General features: G+C 48.6%; 6 protein-coding genes across 6 annotated transcripts; 2 read left to right on the top strand and 4 right to left on the bottom strand.

The window, feature by feature from the left end:
- Positions 1-1,047: 1,047 nt before the first annotated feature.
- BT62DRAFT_999108 (uncharacterized protein) lies at positions 1,048-1,832 on the top strand (the record flags this gene model as incomplete). The annotated part of the gene is made up of 4 exons (XM_043190773.1): positions 1,048-1,218; positions 1,267-1,452; positions 1,502-1,672; positions 1,728-1,832. The coding sequence occupies 4 exons, from the start codon at positions 1,048-1,050 to the stop codon at positions 1,830-1,832; spliced, it is 633 nt and encodes a 210-aa protein (XP_043046574.1).
- Positions 1,833-2,246: 414 nt separating this feature from the next.
- Positions 2,247-5,881, top strand: BT62DRAFT_1070757 (uncharacterized protein). The gene is made up of 5 exons (XM_043178689.1): positions 2,247-2,399; positions 2,458-4,396; positions 4,449-4,640; positions 4,689-4,965; positions 5,025-5,881. Exons 1-5 carry the CDS (start codon positions 2,374-2,376, stop codon positions 5,576-5,578), a joined length of 2,988 nt encoding a protein of 995 aa, XP_043046573.1. The 5' UTR covers positions 2,247-2,373; the 3' UTR covers positions 5,579-5,881.
- Positions 5,882-5,995: 114 nt separating this feature from the next.
- BT62DRAFT_45559 (uncharacterized protein) lies at positions 5,996-6,557 on the bottom strand. Its single transcript, XM_043180963.1, has 3 exons — positions 6,384-6,557; positions 6,157-6,321; positions 5,996-6,104 (listed from the first exon to the last, which is right to left on the bottom strand). Exons 1-3 carry the CDS (start codon positions 6,447-6,449, stop codon positions 6,102-6,104), a joined length of 234 nt encoding a protein of 77 aa, XP_043046572.1. The 5' UTR covers positions 6,450-6,557; the 3' UTR covers positions 5,996-6,101.
- Positions 6,558-6,619: 62 nt separating this feature from the next.
- Positions 6,620-10,311, bottom strand: BT62DRAFT_940382 (glycoside hydrolase family 5 protein). Its single transcript, XM_043187750.1, has 14 exons — positions 9,839-10,311; positions 9,611-9,789; positions 9,433-9,560; positions 9,335-9,377; positions 9,000-9,284; positions 8,786-8,948; positions 8,649-8,736; positions 8,333-8,595; positions 8,171-8,281; positions 8,063-8,124; positions 7,940-8,009; positions 7,739-7,890; positions 7,593-7,688; positions 6,620-7,541 (listed from the first exon to the last, which is right to left on the bottom strand). Exons 1-14 carry the CDS (start codon positions 9,947-9,949, stop codon positions 6,896-6,898), a joined length of 2,397 nt encoding a protein of 798 aa, XP_043046571.1. The 5' UTR covers positions 9,950-10,311; the 3' UTR covers positions 6,620-6,895.
- A 403-nt stretch (positions 10,312-10,714) lies between these two features.
- Positions 10,715-11,396, bottom strand: BT62DRAFT_925611 (uncharacterized protein). Its single transcript, XM_043184853.1, has 2 exons — positions 11,164-11,396; positions 10,715-11,102 (listed from the first exon to the last, which is right to left on the bottom strand). The coding sequence occupies exons 1-2, from the start codon at positions 11,377-11,379 to the stop codon at positions 10,872-10,874; spliced, it is 447 nt and encodes a 148-aa protein (XP_043046570.1). The 5' UTR covers positions 11,380-11,396; the 3' UTR covers positions 10,715-10,871.
- A 196-nt stretch (positions 11,397-11,592) lies between these two features.
- Positions 11,593-13,758, bottom strand: BT62DRAFT_940379 (uncharacterized protein). Its single transcript, XM_043187749.1, has 11 exons — positions 13,322-13,758; positions 13,247-13,272; positions 13,183-13,195; positions 13,099-13,123; positions 12,985-13,045; positions 12,731-12,923; positions 12,592-12,673; positions 12,486-12,537; positions 12,351-12,428; positions 11,888-11,964; positions 11,593-11,834 (listed from the first exon to the last, which is right to left on the bottom strand). Exons 1-11 carry the CDS (start codon positions 13,453-13,455, stop codon positions 11,706-11,708), a joined length of 870 nt encoding a protein of 289 aa, XP_043046569.1. The 5' UTR covers positions 13,456-13,758; the 3' UTR covers positions 11,593-11,705.
- Between the last annotated feature and the right edge of the window lie 28 nt (positions 13,759-13,786).

Raw genomic sequence — 13,786 nt, 5'->3', positions numbered from 1 at the left:
AGAACAATCACCTTCTGGTTATGTGCGGGTATAACTACCACTGTTTATACATTATCATTATAATAACAGATCTCACTAGTGACTTCCAAGAGAAAAATGCGCGCCTATAGTGGGCTCATCAGTCTATTCAATTCGTACAAACCTTTGGCAAGATCGTGACCGGGCAGGGAGCTGCTACCGAAAGAAGTACCGCTTCAATTTTGTCCACGTCCTGAATGAATGCTCAAACACGTTCCACAAAGACGCCGAACTCGACCGATCTTAGCAATGGCTGTTTCTAGTGCTGTGGTGGCTCCGTGTCGGGCCTAATCCTGCTGGGACTCTAAACACGCCGTCACTATACCCCACCCTGAAAATCGTCGGCTTCGCCGCATCGATGAAGACTGCGAAGAGATGCGAGCATGACCAGAATCGCAATTTTCCATTTCTATTTACGTACGTAAAGGCGTCTAGTCTTGCGTCGGGTTACATGGCGTCGCCCCAAGGAAACTCCACTCTGGGGCAGGCCTCTTTAGAACGAACGATAGGAGTTTTCAGAGACCGGTACATACCCAATTCGATACTTCGAGCTCCGATCGATGCGAAGTCATGCTGGGACGCGCTGTCCCTTTACATTCAATATTCGAATGAGTACGTTCGATCCCAACTGCCACGTCGCGTAAGTCGATGTGGGTGCGTCGAGGCAATGCCGACGATACCGACACTTTGCAGGCGGCTTGAAACTTAGCCTACCGCCGACATGGCCGTTTTTTTGAGTATGTCTTGGCGGACATAGGCGTTTCGCAGTACGCGAATTATATATCGTATTCATGCCCCACCAGAACGTCGGATGAAACTGTACCTGCGCTAAGATTTTTTTCGTCAGCTACTTGTGTCAGCACGGCCAAGGTCTTGTTTTTCTACACACCCTTGTTATGTTATGGAGCCTTCGCTTGTGGTATAAAAGGCGTTCCAAGTCTGCCATGAATTCTCATCAAGCTTTCCTTTGAGCTTTTCTTCGAGTTATATTCTTCATCTCCGTTTTTCGCTCTCAACCATCTATCAAATATGTCTTGCTTCAGCTCTCTCTTCGGCATCCTTGCGGTCGCCGTCGGTCTCTCTGCAGCCGCTACCTGCCCTGCTAGAGACAACGATGGCTCCCCGCTCCTCAGCTCGTCAAACGACGGCAGCTTTGTCACCTGTGTCTACCAGGCGGCGAGGACTTGCATTTACTTTGAGGTGAGGCAATCTTGCCGGTCACAAAGCTCTTTACTGGCAACATCATAGAATGGAGACTTCTCCTCTGGATCAAGTGTCTGCCCCTCCAGTATCCCGGCGCGCCGCGCTCTGGTGGAGAGGGATGCCGTTTGCTCGGCCACTGACGACAACGGCTCTCCCCTTCTCAGCTCGTCTGACGATGGCAACTTCGTTACTTGTGTCTACCGTGACGCCGGAACCTGCACTTACTTCGAGGTGGGTTTCTATTCACTTGACATAGTTTCTTCTGACCTCCTTCGTTCAGAACGGAAGCTTCTCCTCTGGGTCGAGCGTTTGCCCGGATAGCATTTCTGTTGTAGCTACGGCTACTTGCCCCCCGGAGGACAACGACGGAGGTGCGCTCCTCAACACCTCCAACGATGGGAACTTTGTTTCGTGCGATTACGCGGATGCTGGGCTTTGCACCTACTTCGAGGTCAGGCACTTTCCTTCTACAGCTAAAATGAGAGATTGACATGCTGTTAATATAGGATGGAGGTTTCTCGTCGGGCTCGAGCGTTTGCCCCAGCAGCATCCCTGCGAAGCGTAGCATCGCTTCTGCCAAGTTTGGCCGTGCTTACAAAGCTCGAGCCTGAGTGTAGATACCTTTTCAATGATCAGAAGATAGCGACCATTATGCTTTCCTATAACCCATTATTCGTTCTTGTTTATGGGTACGTTTTGGTTGTTACGGACTTATTCGATATTTGTTTAACTCTTAGTCCTTACGATGAATGTAGATTTAGTGTTTGATACTTGGTTTTCAGGTAAAGATCCCGTTTATATAATCTGATTTAAATAATCCATCTCAGTCGAGGATGCCTTCTCAGTCGGATCTCTAGTAATCATAGCCCTCCGTTCCCAGTCGGTCGGCGGGTTACGGGGAAGCATGGATTTACAAAGAGAAATTTAAGGGGAATTTGCGCTTTGAATCAAATATTAGTGCCCGGGCCGATAAGCACAGCCACACGGTTGCTGAGGGACCCAAGTTAATCAACTTGTGTTTCTGCCAACGAACACGGTCCGCGAGCTGCAAGCTTATCTGTATATTCGCGCACTGCTATCCAATAAGCTTATTCTTATCTTTATTTCTGCCTCTTCCCTGTTTCCTGATCTTCTAAGCTAAAACGCCACAGAATGGCGCATCAACGACAAGACGATAGGTACGGTGTTGCCGCTATATGAGGATACGAAGCTAATTTTTATTCCTTTGAATGCAAGCCAATACTCCTCGTACAGAGAGAATTATTCCTACCAAGCTCCTGAACCACAATCGGTCCTCTTTTCCACCTCAGAAGTCTCAGCACCTCCATCACTTCCTCCGAAAGAACGACCACAGAGGACACGCTCGAATGACAAAAGGGAGTCTAAGGAGAAATATAAAGCCGAAAGGTCGCGCGTTCTTTCTACTGCCGCGCCTCAAGACGTTATGGACCTTCTGATAAACAAGGAGTTCCAGGAGAAGGAGATGCGAAATCTACTTCAACAGATGGCAGAAGAGCTCTATTCCTCGTCCAAACGCCGTACAGAGGGAGAGGAGACTCACCGGGAAATTCTCGCGACACAAGTACTGGAAAACACACGGAATACAGAGAAGATCATGGAGGCGCGTCAACAGGCTTTGGCAGCTCAGGCCCAGCTTGGAGTCTACAAGCTTCAACTAAAGACGGCCGAAGACGAGATATCGCGTGCTCAGGAGCTTCTGACTGCAGTTGAGAAGCAGAGAATAGATGCTGAAACAGCTGCTTCGAAGCACAAGAGGGCTACAAGGCGTCTGAAGTTGGAAGCACTAAGGCAAGAGGCGCTGGAAAGAGGCAGGCAGGAAGGGTTCCAACAAGGATACGATATGTATCACCGCGAGACTCGGGCGATGGAGGAAGGAGCAAGGCTCGCGCAAAGACTCATTCCTCCAGCAGAGCCCGTTTCTGCCTTTATTGAGGAGCTTGACGATGAAGAGAGATCTCAAACGTCTTCAGTGCATACTGAAGTCGTAAGAGATATGCGTCAGGATCGTGATAGATCCCGAGGGCATCGTCGTGGAGGGTCAGAGCACCACAAACATCGAGAACCTCACCAAGAACCTCAACACGAACATCGCCATAATCGCTCTGACTCTGAACCACGTCATCCGCACTCTGTTCCCGCCAGCCAACCACCTCCAAAGGCTCCCAGCTCCGAACATTCTGTCGGACCTTCCCGCCCAGCATTACCTCGGAAACTGACTCCAATGCCCAATGTGCCCGAAGAGGAATCCCCTGTAATCTCACGTTCGATGGAACAAATACGGGAGCAGCCTCCATTGCAACAGTATGTTTCAGCACCTAGTTCAAACAATGGCTTTAAACCGCCTTCCGTAGCAAATAGTCATCGTCAAACAGCGGAGCAACCAAATATCTCCGTGACTCCGGTACAGCAGCCCCCACCACCTGTTGCTAGCAGTTCTCGGCCAATAGAACAACAATCCGCTCCAGTCATCCCCACTCAAATGCCCGATATGCAGCCTCTTGCAAGGAGTTTGCGGGACACTTCTGACAATAAGCCCTTTTCTCCAGCTCCAGAGCAATCACGTCCATCAACGCGGAATTCCCAGCGTGTGACGGAACCGCAGCGTAATTCAACTTCGGATACAGACTCCATGCTTAGTGGTCGCGCACCTATTATGCCGATGCACTTACTACAACCTCGCCTGCCCTCTCTTCCAGAAGTAAAGATACCAGAGTATAAGACTCCTGAACCGAGACCTTTGCAGTATATGAGGATGCCGGAACCCCCACTGCTATCACATCCTGGCCCTCCTCCCATTCCAGTGGCCCAGCCGCAATCTCAAGCGCCTCCCATCATTATACAGCCTGTTGCTGTGCCATCTATGACTATTCCAGCTGATATCCTCAAAAGTGCCATTCCGTCCACAGTCCATTCCGATGCAGAACGTCGCATCTCCACTCCCGACACGACTACTTCCACAATGACACCCATCTCCATGGACAACCTGTCTTCATTCCCAAGACCAGAACGTGAACCGATCAACCAGTTGCATGTCATTCCCGAGGGAAACAGTGTTCGATCGGGATCCGTAACTCCTACTGTGCCAGAAAATGTTCTTGATCCTGTACCAGGACGTGCTGTCGAAGAATGGCGGAGAAGTACCAGTACTATTCAGGTAAATACGAATTATAATCCTTTCTTCTGTAATATTGATATAGATATTCCAGCAGGAATCTCCGCATATACCGCTATCCCACGCACAATCAAATAGTTCCCTTCGCCAGCCGACCATGCTTCAAACCCCGCAACCACCTTCTGCATCGTCTAGCCGTGAAACGCTCTCCCCCAATGACATCGGTTTGCACCGCAGATCTTCCAGTGGCAGCACACATAGTATAGACATTGAGGTCCAGCCTCCAGTATGTCCTTCTCTTTTTTCTACTTGTGTGTCGCCTAACATCCGACAGTCTCGCCCTTCGTCTTCTCCAGACCGTTCCGATGGCCAGACCCTGGGGTTTCTGAGCCCAAACCATACGCCTACCATACTACCACCAGAACCTTCTGAACCGAGCCCTGTTGTGCCTGTCATACTGATAGATAATGGATCTAGCACTGAGCCTCCCCCCGGATTCATGCCCTACCCCAGTGTCATCAGCGGACCCGACGAGTCCCCCGAAACGCCCAAAATGGTACCCTCAACCGGGTGGGGGATGAATGACTGGGGAAAGCCTCCTAGTGCCGCTGGTTAGTGTCCCGCAAACTACGTAGATGCTTGCGATCATTAACTTTTTTTCTTTTGACAGGTTCACCGTGGGGTGGCTCAACTTCAGCACTTCCGGCTGCTACGACCGCAGCCTCAGCTGATCCAGGCCCCCAGCAGGCTTCAGAGTTTAGTGCGCCTCGGACCCCTCGCGCTGCATATGAACATGCGTCTACACCTCCTGGGTTCACATACCCCCTTCCTCCAGGCCGGACTCCCTCCTTTCCGGCTGCCAATTACCCTCTTCCCCCGTCGACGAGCGGTAAAGGGAGCAGAGCATCTCCATCGTCATCATCATCATCATCCTCTTCGACATCGTCCTCAAGGTCTGGAAGCCGGTCATATAGAAGCCGTCGGAGCGCTGGCAGCACACCAGCCATCCCTGCGCAGAACTTTGTGACTCCACCATCGGTTAGCCTGGTCGGCGGAGCTGTGATTCCTCCCGGGGAGAGCCCGCCTGATCCGACGACGTATATGAATACCCTGGCGAATTCTGCGACGGCTACTCCGCGGATGGGTATGGGCAGGGGTATGGCCTCGCCGCTGGTTGGAGGCCAATCTCCATATATGGGATCGGCATCTCTCTATCGTTCGTAATTTTCAAGATATCAAATGTATGATGTGTTCTTTTAGTATCACCCCATGCTAATATTTGCGATACTGCTTACCGTTATTTAACAACTCACATCTGGATGGGTTATTATGCATTATGTATGTATGCGTCGACTTGGTCCATATCTTGAACGATTTTAGATTCCGCTCACTATTTGATCGCCCACCCACAATGTACTTGTAGTCTGTACTGGTCTATCTGGAAAATACCTCGTCTCAGTGACGGGACGATTCTTCTCACGAAGGCTTTTGTGTACTCCTTACCTGTACCTAGATCACGATCTGAAGTGTAAGCGCAAGAGGAACAGCAGTCACAGTCATTTGTGGAACTGTTTTTGTACGGAGAGATGCATCAGAATTAAAATTCGCGAATTAACGAGAGGATGATTAGCATGAATGTTTCGAACGGTGTCTCGAAGGTGATGGAACACATTTTGGAGATACCATGAGAAGCTTTCCTATTCAGAGAGTCGTACATTTGCGTAGCAAGGGCAATTGTAATAATAGGTTACTGTGCGAGGAAGCATAAGTATGAGTTCATATAATCCATGATATCCACCTACCAGCAACTCCAAACGGCAGACAATCTGATTCTTGTTCTCTAACTCCTGTGTCCGTTTCTGGACAGTCTCGGCCAATTCTTTTCGCTCTTCTTCTATTGTGTCTATCTTTGAAGCCAAATTCGCGCTCTTTTGCTTCTCGCGACAAGCTTCACTGGACAACTCATGCTGAATCACAAATAAATGCGTTAACTGTGGGTAAATACGCGTCAAACGGTGCTTCTGAGTACCTGCAGCTGGTCCCATAGCGCAAGGGCAGATGAAGATAACCCTACCTTGAGATCTGTCTGGGCCATTGGATGAGTGTGTTATATAAGTATCTCTTTGGGATTCAGAGGCACCCTGTAGATCAGCAAGGATGAACAGATAAAGGCAAGAAGAGAGAGAGCCAAGGAAGAGGTGTGACATCAACCAATTGTACTCGGGCCGAACTATCTGGGCCTAATCATCTGTATTCTCAGTGAAGAGCTAGCAAAAAGTGTAAACTGGTGGCACTGAAGGTTAAACCACTATTGGATGACCTTCTAGATAAATTCCAAATATTGAGGGATATTAAAGGGGATCCCCTCAAAGACATCCCACTATTAAGTATGCATCCACTGAGGTACATGCCTACCAAAAGACATAATGAAGAAAGAGAAGCTAAGATAGATGAAAACCATCCAGAAGGTTTTCTATGGCCGGAAGAGCAAAAGCTGGTGCACAACTTTATGAGGTATACAAATCACAATCGAAGAAATATCTAAGCAGATGGCTTAAGTATCCAATACCAGAAAATAGCAAAGAAAACCATAGAGCACGACAAGATTAACACACTAAAATCGCTCCATAGATCATTAATCTCAAAGCTCTCCTTCAACGGCGGATTCAACGACACTTCTACCTTGTGCTTCTTTCCTGCAGAGCGATTCCCCGTAACGATAAACAACGTCTGTCGCTGTTCATCGTGAAGATATAAATCTCCAGGCTCCAAACCATCGACAACAACTTTTCTCCCATCAGTGATCATGGACGGTATGAAGATCTCTGTTTCCCAAGCGCTGACCGTGGGATGCCCAGATACTGGTGGTGTGGAAACGCTAGGGCTTGCTTTTGCGGTCTCCTCTTCCTTAGTTATCGTCCTTGATGAATCTGCGTTCACCCACTCGAAAGCGAAAGATCCAGTGTTCATCTCGTACTCGAAGCGAAGAGGTATCCCGGCAGTCTTGGCGGGATACGGCCGCACTACTGCTGGAAGTATTCGGCCACCTTGATCAAGCGATACAGCTGTCTGTTCGTAGTACAGCAAAAACGGAGGCAGAGCTCGTTTTCGGCTGAACCACGAGAAGCTCTCGCCATTCCAGTCGTCCCCTGTCTCGTCATCATTGGAAGGGTTGTAGCACCAGAGGCTAAGATTAGAGTCAGAACGCTCAGAGGACATCGACTGGATATATGCATACGTATAGCCAACCAATGAACGTTCTAGCGCCGTAATCATGGCATCCATAATCCTGGTTTGCCATAGCCAATTGTCAGAAGTGAAAGCTTCTTTCTTACTGTTAAGCAGTTAACAAGAGTCCAAGACGCCAATTGATTCTGAACTTACTTTAGATCCATGGGGATACCACATTCACCAATGATGACCGGTTTCTCGCCTAATGACTTGTATCCGCGTTCGACAATATTCCTGATTTGTAGCGAGTAGTTATTCCTAGCACCTACATGGCCCCAATAAAAGGCTTTAGGAGGAAACATTCCCTGTTCGAGTTAAAGAACAGGAACGACAAAACTTCATGAACTGACGCACTCGAGACAAGCCTTGGACATTGACAGTGAAGTCTCCAAAGGCTTTCGTGAAAAGGGCATTCAAGTCATACCTGCATGGTAAGAATCAGCAATGCACACGACGGAGAATCGTGGATTTAAATACCAGTGCGGCGCATAAACCATGTTCGACACCTGCTTTTCGGAGGTAAAAGAGTCGGGACAAAACTAATGACATCAGAAAAAGGTTCGAGCACCGAAGCAAGAAACAAACCTCGTTCGGAATGACCTCAATGAAAAGCACTTTCTCGGGAGAAACTATCCCTCGTACTCTTTGTTCCCATTTGCGAATAAACGGGTAGAAAAAGTCGTTGTACCAATCGATCTTGGCGCAACCATGAGTACAATGTCAGCGATGAGCTATGATAAGCGTTACCTTATGTCCCGTCATAGGATGCTTGACGAAATAATTCTCCCGAAGGATGACAGCTTCCTTCTTGGTGACGTCCCATCCCCAGATGCCATGCATCTCCCATATGCACTGGCCTTGTGAAGGACCGTCAGGGCGCCACACCTTCTCACCCTCTGCATTCAATACAGCACTGGATGTTTTTCGTGTGGGCATTGGGAAGGAACGGGTATATACAGCGACTTCAGTTGGATGACCGGCTCCAAGCTGAAATGATTCGAAAGCGGTAGCTTGATGGTCTCGTGTTAGTTTCTGAATGAAAAATTTCAATAAATGTACATACGCATATGTGCAAGATGTAGGTCGGTGTTATAATCGAAAACATGTAACGACTGCAACTCAACATAACCTCTATGCGGTTCGTTCATCATCTGGTCGGGCTTGTGAGTAAAGACACTAGATCTATCAAGTGACATATACCTCGAATCCAATAACGGCTTCCAGATCCCCAACGGCACGAACGATATTCTCAAACATATCTAAAAAGGCACTCTGTAAAAATTCTTGAACAGACACCTCTTTTCCATGACGATCCTTCAGATTCAGCTTCGGCGCGAAGGCGTCTCCAGCCCAGAAACACGTCCTATCCAGTCCTGTAAGTGATACGGAACGGTCGATGGGCGGAAGCTCTTACGCCATGGTCGCTGCAGCAAGCTTGGTGTATCCACACGACCAAAGGCCTTGTTCCTCTTTCACATGACCTCCTCCCTTGACGCCTTTTAACCAGGCCGAGCCTGTCTCTTCTAGTTTATGCAAATCGAACCCAACAGCTTCTAAAGTCCACGCTGGTGCGCCTGATCCGCCTGAATAACGCGACCACACGTCCTGGTGCAGAGCGACAAAAGCGATCATACCGTACTGAGGTAGCATGGAAAGAAGGTTGCGAATATAGTCCAGATATTCTGTGTCATAGATCCCACTGCAAACAGGTGTGAGCACTTCGCTGACGATGATAGCAAGTACGCGTACAGCCCTGTATGCTCTACAGCCTCCCACATCACAAGAAACCGAACTAGAGGGTACAGTTAGACATCTGAATAAAGTAGAAGTCAGCCAGCCATTCTTACTGAAAGTAAATCCCCATCGTCGCAGACGAGAGAAATGCTCGTGCGCTTCCTCCAAAGGGAACGGCCGACCAACAAATGTTACGGTCTCATGCTCCGCAGGGAATACGTCGTTGTCATGGTTAGCTGGTCTTGGTAGCTGGTCAGCTATGAACGGAAAGAAACAGAACCTATAACGCACGATTTCGAGGAACCCGAGAGATTGACTCCCCTAAGCCCACAGACCCGACCGTACTTGTCTACAAAGTGACGACCATGTATACGCAGGTTTCCACCCGTACCTCGATGCGACCAGTCGTGAGCGTACGACGGAGAAGATCCTGGCTTGTATGAGGGCGAACACGAGGGATGCTCCGTTGGCTGGGAGATGGTAAGCAAACGATAAAGTTAAATAAGTCCAATCACGAACCTCGGTATATTTTTCACTCGACGTCGATGAACCAGACGAGGATTTCTTGTGGGGACTGGATTTGCCGCCCACAAGAATGAAGGAAGCCTCAGAACTGGACCGACTGGGCATGGAAGTCGAGGGAAGATGGCAACAACCTTGCCAAATACTGGTTCCTGCCAAAGTTTCCCTCAGCAGAAACTCATGTCAAATTTATGCGGTAAACATGTTGCTCTTGACACTGACGCTGATGACAACACTCAACGATAGACTCTGACTCTTGCTAACCATGCATTGGACATTGGATGTCCTAGAAAACTGGATGCAGGTACGTCCAAAATCCCTCGCCCCCACTCGTCGCTAACACAGACAGTCGGAATAGTAATAGTTTCAGCTATACGTTTACTGGCCAGCCATTTCCTTCGGTTCGAGTACAGTACGGATGTGGTATCGTGCAATTGGATAGTTCATGTTCATGACCTATCCATCCTCTGCGGTAACATCCTGATGGACGTTTCAATGTATCTGTGCCAGTGGCGGCATCGCATCACAATGCCACTGAATTCGGCCGTCACCTGCGCGTCGTGCATTCGTTCGAGAACCTCATAAGGATCATCAGCTGAGCCGCTCATGACTTCTCTACAAGCTCCCTGACTCCTTCTGGCTCTATCACCCGAGGCATGAACCTGAGGAACTCATGAAAGGCTATCCGCGGCTAGGACGGCCACCAGGAAGAGTCTTCTACCAATGCATCTGTATATATTTGCCACCTTCAGGGCTCAAATTCTCGAGCACTCCAGCGGTATTCACTCTTATCCCATTCGCCTCCGAGGAGCTGACGGCATTGGCAAGTGCTGATGCACATCCATGTTCACTGCCTCTTATGAAAAGTATATGTTGTCAAAACACCCGAAGTCCGTTTCATGAAGAACTATTGGATATTCGGTTGCTGTTCAATGTAAGGTGCCGTATTTACAGTTCTGATACTGATAACACGATGTCATTAGCTGTCGGAGAGGAGAGAATGTGACTACAGGAATTGGTATGAGAGGATTCATTGCACCTGCTTCTGATACGCAGAAACGCCAACGAGGAACAAGGGAGTAAATATCGCAGCCACCACCCGATTGCAATCTGAATAATTCATCGCTGTGACCAGCATTTTGAACACCACTTCTACGTCGGCGTTGACGCTTTTTACTGCACGGTCCATCCCGTTTAGTGCAAAGGTCTTTGGTAAGACGACCTTGAGGACCGTCGAGCTCGTCAGTGCAGCCAGCATATCCTAAGCAGGGTAACAGCGATTACAAAATCGCCCAGGACAACACGAGACATGGACAACTTACATCAATTTGTGACTGGGACCACCCCAACACCTCGCTCATCCCGCCAAAGAAAAACATGCGTTCAACGGTCGAAAGAAAGACTTCCTCTCCCCGTTTCGCCACCACATCCTGTTTGTTCTCCCTGTCTCTCTTCATTTTCTCCAGCGCCTGTCCTAGCTCTGGCAACGAAGGTGCAAAGTCGCTGCTGTTTACGGTGGATATCATGGCATTTTGCATGATGGATACGACGCGAGATTTCATTTTGGTGGGACGTCAGAAATGACTGTTCTCATCCTTTTATATACGGATGGATCGGGGCCTCGTGAATTGATGTTTCGACTCAAGCGGAGGCTAGGTGACCATGCCGTTTCCTAACAGGGCTAGTTCCTGTTTTTAATATCTGAATGAACGCGATCATCATGACGTCCCGAGAGAAGGGTCGTTTTGGTCCCGGAGCTGCGGCAAGAAAATAAGATTCGGTACACATTTATTTATTCTACATACTACTTCGGTAGAAGGGGACGTAAGTACAATTGTACAAGCAGTAGTCATAGGGATCAAGATCATAAGAGCGTCAATCCTAGGACGCTGAGGGTTATCATCAGAATGTTGGGGGATATTGAGAGTGCGCCATCAGCGCCTGGGACGGGCAGGAAATGATCCGAATCTTTTGCTTGTTCTGCAGCAGTTTCCTGCACAATAACGAATGTGAGATGACATCAGTGGGATAGTCTTAACTCCATACCTTAAAAGCTGCGAGTCCTACTAGAATCCCAGCGGCGAAGAACGCGATGGCCACCAAAAGCCATATGACGCCCCATACTGTAGGTAGGGACGTTAGTTCCGAATCGGCGAAACAACAGAATCACCGGTGGGCTCGGGGGGGGGGAGGATCTCTGAACGCGTTGGCTTATGATCCTATTTCTGCTCTGAGCAGGAGAGAATACGGAATAGCACCGGGAAACAGTTTCTCGGAGCCAAAGATGAGCGGAGGAAGTTTTAAATTAGCCCCCTGCCCTGTTTCCATATAGAAAGCGAAAAAAGAAATCGATAGGTCACGACGTTGTTAGATTAACTCTCTTCACCTGATGGAAATACCTGGTGGAGCTGGGGTCTACCTCGAAGTAGTGTTCCGAGTCCACCAAGCTTCTCATCAAGTGTAGAATACAAGTATCACGTCCCAGCAATGAAGGAAAACGAAAACGTACCTTGTGATGGGAAACATCCACAGATTCTAGCAAACGCCGATGCATCCGAGGTATTCACTTTTCTTGCTATGGTATCATCTAACAGCCCACACGTATCAGTACACATGGTTCCAAAAGGATTGTCCTAGACCTCACCGATGACATCCCAAAGAACATACATGCAAGACATCACTCCAATGAAGAGTACCTAGAACAATTTTATCTTAGCACGCATTCGGAGATCACAAACGTCCGAACACACAAAGTATCTCAGTGCCACGCTGTCGGCAACGAACCAGAAGAGCACGATGAGGCCTGACACCCCCAGAATGAGGGCCCATGTTCTGAAGGGGGAGGAGGTCAATCAAGGGAAGGGATACGTAAACGTGTAGTCAACGTACAGCCAATTTCTGCGGGCCCACCAAAGGGTGAAAAGGAAGAAGACGGCAAGAACCAGGGATGCCACTTTGCTGGCATTCGTATCGAACCCGCAAGCAATAAGGCAAGCGCCAATGAAGGAAGATCCAAGGTACCCGGCGGGTAAAGTGAGCCACTGTATACCGCCTGACATACTGGTGGCACCACCTTCGTCCGCTATAAACGGGACATCGGGCATTAGAGTGGACATAAGGGGAAGAGAGCAAAGGAACCATACGGTCTAGCTCGATAGAATGGATGTGGGCACAGGTCAACACTCCCATGAAAGCATGGCTCATCTAAGGGTTCGAGATTGAGTTGGCGAGATTGATGAGGATCAGGAATGGCACACCTCATGGAATCCGACAGTAAGTAACCTGTTTTTTTGTGGAGAGTAAATATTGGCTGGTACTGTGTGAGGAAAGGAGAGGTGTACTTGAATGGGTAAACTAGAAAGGAGTTGAGATTAGAAATTGCATTGAAGATCGGGGACTACTCACTGATCCAAGAAAGAAAAGGTATATGCCTGCAGAGAAAATGAGCGCCAATGTGAATGCAGATGAGCCTCCACGCACCATAGCAGAGCAATAATGATGATATAACATCCAGCGACAATCAATGTTGTTCGTTGGGTATCATTAGGGACAAGCCGCGACGCATCTCGAGGGAATAGGGAATGGAAGTCGTTAGAGCTGTCGAAGGCGGGCATTGTTGACGATGGTAAGAGGGTAAGAAGCAACAAGGCAAGCAGTGCAATTTGTCATTCTTAGGCAAAGCTCCTATAATTACGCAGTCCTAGGACTGCGTCGCCCTCCATCCTCGGGGTCTCCTGCATAGCTTTTGCATCACGTCGTTCTTATATTATAACTTATATTTCTCACGTAGTAGCAGGTTTGCCAGAGCAACCGTCATGGCAATGAATGCTGATGCAAGATCAAAACAAGAGATATATTGCTTACTCGTTTAGAAGGAATAATCTTTTGTGTCGCCAATCACCCAGGGATACCCAGGAGAAATAGAGCGAATCAAGTCGTAAGAAA

This window comes from Guyanagaster necrorhizus (genome assembly GCF_019112545.1).
Source record: "Guyanagaster necrorhizus MCA 3950 unplaced genomic scaffold BT62scaffold_1, whole genome shotgun sequence".
NCBI classification, from domain to species: domain Eukaryota; kingdom Fungi; phylum Basidiomycota; class Agaricomycetes; order Agaricales; family Physalacriaceae; genus Guyanagaster; species Guyanagaster necrorhizus.
This window is presented reverse-complemented; position numbering and strand designations above follow the sequence as displayed.